We start from the raw sequence: 5357 nt of genomic DNA, 5'->3' as shown, positions 1-5357 counted from the left end.
CTCTACCTTTGACTGCTGTTCATGGGACAAACCTGTTTTAAAATGAACTTGTCTACAAAGAGCTACCTAAGTTAAAACTTGGAAATAATATTAGCAATAGACCAGATTTTAAAACATTTTTTCTCCTATTTAAAAAAGGAGAGGGGAGATTGTATTATCAAATAAAATCTCCAGGGTTCTATTAGAGTCATTTGTTGTCTAGTACAACCTAAATTATTTTGTTTTGTGGGGAGCTGCCCACGTTACACCGTAATCGCCATTACAAGATGGCGCCGGCCGACACTGACAATCGGCAAAAACAAGTCTAGAGCGCATGTGCTGGGAAATTCCCCGACCTCCAGTCTCTGCCTCTCCCGTGGCGTCATCTGGGCTGATGCACGACCGCCAGTCAGAGAGGGACACGTCCTAGGTGAGGGACAGTTTTCTATAAAAGGGAACGGGTTTCTGTACTTGGGGTCTCCGCCCCGATAAGCTTGTGCTCTGCCTCTCAAGACGCATTAAAGCTTTACTGCAGAAGGATCCTGTGTGTGCCGCGTCGTTCTTGCTGGCGAGACGGTTGCGCGGGACATCTGGTGCCGAAACCCGGGAAACTTGTGTCATCGTCAGCACCTTCGGAGACCCCCTGGAGACAGGGAGGATTCAGAACTGCAGGAGGGTAAGTTCGGAGAGGTATGCCTGTTCTTGGTCTGGGGTTAATCCGGTTGGTTTAAAAGGTTTTGAAATCGCCCGTTGGTGTGGTCAGACTGACGTAGATAAGCAGCTGCACCAGAGACCTGTGTGAGCCTCTAGTACGTAAGGGAACGGCGCGTCTCACAGCGCCTCCCACGGAGTGGGGCGCGTTATGGGTTCCACTCAGTCCATGGTTACCGCGTTAGAGGCCGTGCTGAGACAACGTGATATAAAGGTAGGGGGCCGTGTGCTCAAAAATTTTGTAAAAGAGGTAGATCGTGTAGCGCCGTGGTTTGCTTGTTCCGGCTCCTTGACTTTGAGCTCTTGGAACAAACTAGGCAGAGACCTTGACCGCAAGTACGCGGAGGGAGACCTCCGTCAGGGCACCAAGACCATTTGGAAGTTTATTAAAAATTGCTTAGAAGATGAGGGCTGTAAACCGGTAGTGATAGTAGGGCAAAATACATTAGAGGAGGTCCAAGACAGCATGTCAGAAACTGAACGGAGTGAGAGGATGGGTACCCGCAGGAGGAGAGACGTCTCCCATAAGAAAAAGGGCCCTCCCGGTAAGTCTACGGACGAGGGAGAGATTCTAAAACAACAAAGTGACACTCCCGGCACATCTGCCGGTAAAGGAGGGATTTCAAAACCCAGACAAAAGTTGGAAGGGAAAGAAGGAGGCCTCTACCCTATGCAAGAGCTGGGGGCCTTAAAACAAGAATTAGAAGATTTAAATCTGGATGAGTCCGACTCCGATCCCCTCAGCCCTAGTGAGGAATCCGATTTGGAGGAGGAAGCTGCCAGGTACGAGGAGGAGAGAGATCATCCCGACAGGCGGCGGAGACCACTCGGGGAGTGGAAATGCTGGCCGCCCCCAGTGGCCCCCGCACGGCCTGCGCCTTCGGCGCCTCCTCCTTACGCGCAGTCTTCTAATCCCTTCTCATTCCTCTCTGATAAAGTGAGGAAAAAGGTTCAAGCTGCCTTCCCAGTTTTTGAGGTTGAGGGCGGAGGGAGAGTTCATGCCCCCGTCGAGTACACCCAAATTAAGGATCTAGCAGAGGCGGTTAGAAAATATGGTGTAAATGCCAATTTTACTCTAGTAATGCTAGAAAGGTTTGCTGGTGTGGCTATGACACCCGCTGACTGGCAAATGTTGGCTAAGGCAGCGCTCCCTACCATGGGTCAATACATGGAATGGAAGGCGCTATGGCATGAGGCTGCACAAGCTCAAGCCAGGGCAAACGCTGCTGCACTGACCCCCGAGCAGCGAGATTGGACCTTTGATATGTTAACAGGCCAGGGCCCATTTGCCGCTGATCAGACGGCTTTCCCATGGGGTGCTTATGTTCAAGTTTCTAGCACTGCCATTAAGGCTTGGAAGGCACTCCCCAAAAAAGGGGAAGCTTCTGGACAACTTACTAAGATCATTCAGGGACCTCAGGAACCATTCTCAGATTTTGTGGCTCGAATGACAGAAGCAGCGGGGCGCATCTTTGGGGACCCTGATCAGGCTGTGCCTCTTGTTGAACAACTGATTTTTGAGCAGGCGACCCAGGAATGCCGCGTGGCCATAGCGCCCAGAAAAGGTAAAGGTGTACAGGATTGGCTCAGAGTTTGTCGAGAACTCGGGGGACCCCTGACCAATGCAGGGCTGGCAGCTGCCATCCTCCAGTCGCAGAGACTGCCTAGACAGGGACAGCCAAGACAGGGGCGGAACCAGAGAGTTTGTTTTAAATGCGGTCAACCGGGACATTTAAAAAAGGATTGCCTGAGCCCCAGAAGGGAGGGAGATACCCCGCCCTGGACGGGCTGCCAGTCTAAAAAGGCGGGGTGGGCACTAAAAAATTACTTTACCTTTTCGCCTTATATGGGTACCCAGTATAATGTTACCTCTTCAGGCCTAAATTGGACATATCAAAACCCCACGATGGCGATCCGTTCCAACCCATTTGATGTTTGGCTGTTGTGTGGGGTAAATGGCAGCTGCACGGACCTTTCACCGTTTGCCTTTTTCAAAAGGCGGTGGTTGGGGAAATGCCTCTTTTGAGTGGAATGTGACTGAGTCCTTTGAATCCACTGTGTCCATAAAACAGCTTGGAACAAATTACTCTGTCCCGCCAACACCAGTTTGCCTTTATCCTCCTTTCATGCTCCCAATACTATGGTCTTGTTCAGGCAGAGGAGGGATTTTGGTCTCACTGCGGCAATAGTCGCCGCCGTATCCCTGGCGGCGGGTGCAGCCACAGCTGCTGCCGTCTCCTTGACTACCACGGTACAGACTGCCACCACGTTGAATAATTTGTCCTCCGCGGTAACACAGGCCCTAGAAACACAGACTGCGCTAAACGCTCAGCTGAAGGGAGGATTAATGGTGGTTAACCAGCGGGTGGATCTTGTGCAGGAACAAATAGACGTTTTATGGCAAATTGCTCAATTGGGGTGTCAATGGAAATATTCAGGGTTATGTGTCACCAGTATCCAATATAAAAAGTATACCAAAGCTGCAAATTTGTCTAAACAATTATCCCAGCATCTTTCAACAGGTTGGACGAGAGAATTTGACAACCTGATAAACCAGCTGCGCATGGCCATTGTGTCCGTGAATTCAACAAGAGTGGATGTCTCCTTCGCAGCCGGACTGTCCTCATGGATTAAAACGGCCGTGTCCCACTTCAAGGAGTGGGCAGGAGTGATTGGGGTTGGCATGTTCTTATGTGGGGGAACTGTGCTCCTATTATGGTTGGTGTGCAGATTAAAAGCCCAGACCCAGAGAGACAGGGTAGTCATTGCCCAGGCATTTCTAGCCCTGGAACAAGGAGACAATCCTAAAGTTTGGCTGTCCATGCTTAAAGATTAGCCTGCTCTGGCTCCCATCCCCCCTTTTCCTGTTGGCTGGCCTCCCTGAAGCTTGTTCAGAGGAGTTCGCCCTTGCTCAAACAGGTCTATGTGTAACAACAGGCTCCAGTGTGTCCAGAGACGGGCAACTTCCCCCAGACTTGAACCAACCTAAGACATGGTGCCCGGTGGCGATAGGGTCAACCTATGACGGGTAAGGTCAAAGTCTGTGGAGGGACGACCTAGGACAGGAACGCTGGCTAATTTGTCCGCGACCGCCGAGCTTGTACCAGCCACTTTAAATAATAAGAAAGGGGGAGATGTGAGGAGCTGCCCGAAATCGCCATTACAAGATGGCGCTGATTTCCGGTGGAGGGCAGGGCTGCTCGGTAACACGCCTGGGCCGATTAGGCAGCCACCAATAAGGTAGGAGCACGTCCTAGGCGAGGAGCAGTCTCTATATAAAGGGCGCGGGTTCCCTCGCTCGGGGTCTCCATTTTTGGCAAGCTTATGCTCTCCCTCTCAAGATGCATTAAAGCTTTACTGCAGAAGGATCCTGTGTGTGCCGCGTCGTTCTTGCTGGCGAGACGGTTGCGCGGGTGTCTGTTCTTGGTCTGGGGTTAATTTGGTTAGCTTACAAGATTTTAGATTCATCCGTTGGTGTGGTCAGACTGACGTAGATACGCAGCTGCACCTGAGACCCGTGTGAGCCTCTCGTACATAAGGGAGCGGTGTGTCTCACAGCGCCTCCTAAAGCAGGGCGCATTATGGGTTCCACGCAGTCTATGGTTACCGCGTTAGAGGCTGTGCTGAGACAACGTGAGATCAAAGTAGGGGGCCGTGTACTCAGAAATTTTGTGAAAGAGGTAGATCGTGTGGCGCCATGGTATGCCTGTTCCGGCTCCCTAACCTTGAGCTCTTGGAACAAATTGGGCAAAGACCTTGACCGCAAGTACGCAGAGGGAGACCTACGTCAGGGCACCAAGACCATTTGGAAGTTCATTAAGAATTGTTTGGAGGATGAAGGCTGTAAACCGGTAGTGACAGAAGGACAAAATATATTAGAGGAAGTCCAAGACAGCATGTCAGAAACTGAACGGAGTGAGAGGATGGGTACCCGCAAAAGGAGAGACGTCTCCAAAAAGGTAAACGGCCCTCCCGGTAAGTCTGCTGACAAGGGAGTGAAAAAGAAAAAGGGCCCTCCCGGCGAGTCTGCTAACGAGGGAGAAAGTCAGCGCCCAAGTGATTTTCAGGAAAAAAGGGACAGCCTCTATCCCCTGAGGGAGCTGGGAGCCCTAAACTTAGGGGATTCGGGCTCTGATTCCCTCGGTCTTAGTGATGAGTCAGAACTAGAGGAAGAAGCGGCTAGATATGAGGAAGAGAGATATCACCCTGATGAATATTGGAGAAGTGACGCAGAAAGGTTAACGCGGGCGCCGCCTCCCTATGCGTCACACTCATCCGCCTTCTCGCTGATCCCTGAAAGGGTGAGGAAAAGACTGACCATGACCTTTCCGGTCTTTGAGACTTCCGAGGGAGGATGGGTCCATGCCCCTGTTGAGTTTACTCAGATTAAGGAGTTGGCAGATTCAGTTAGAAAGTATGGAGTCACGGCCAACTTCACCCTTACACAGCTTGACAGGCTGGCTATGACAGCACTGACGCCCGCAGACTGGCAAATGATTGCGAAGGCTGCCCTTACCAGTATGGGCCAATTTATAGAATGGAAGGCGCTTTGGTATGAGGCAGCCCAAACGCAGGCTAGAGCAAACGCTACGGCCCTAACACCTGAACAACAAGAATGGACTTTTGAGCTTTTGACAGGACAGGGTCGTTATGCGGCTAACCAATCT

At 51.3% G+C, this 5357-nt stretch overlaps 1 protein-coding gene across 1 annotated transcript; it reads left to right on the top strand.

Annotated features, from left to right (window-relative positions):
• Positions 1 to 1615: 1615 nt before the first annotated feature.
• LOC134376755 (igE-binding protein-like) lies at positions 1616 to 2452 on the top strand (the record flags this gene model as incomplete). Its single annotated transcript, XM_063095254.1, has 1 exon — positions 1616 to 2452. A coding segment is annotated over one exon (837 nt), but the record flags the coding sequence as incomplete, so codon positions are not given.
• Between the last annotated feature and the right edge of the window lie 2905 nt (positions 2453 to 5357).

Source organism: Cynocephalus volans, chromosome 1 (assembly GCF_027409185.1).
Source record: "Cynocephalus volans isolate mCynVol1 chromosome 1, mCynVol1.pri, whole genome shotgun sequence".
NCBI classification, from domain to species: domain Eukaryota; kingdom Metazoa; phylum Chordata; class Mammalia; order Dermoptera; family Cynocephalidae; genus Cynocephalus; species Cynocephalus volans.
Note: the sequence above shows the minus strand (reverse complement) of the source record. Positions and strands in the feature narration are given on the sequence as shown.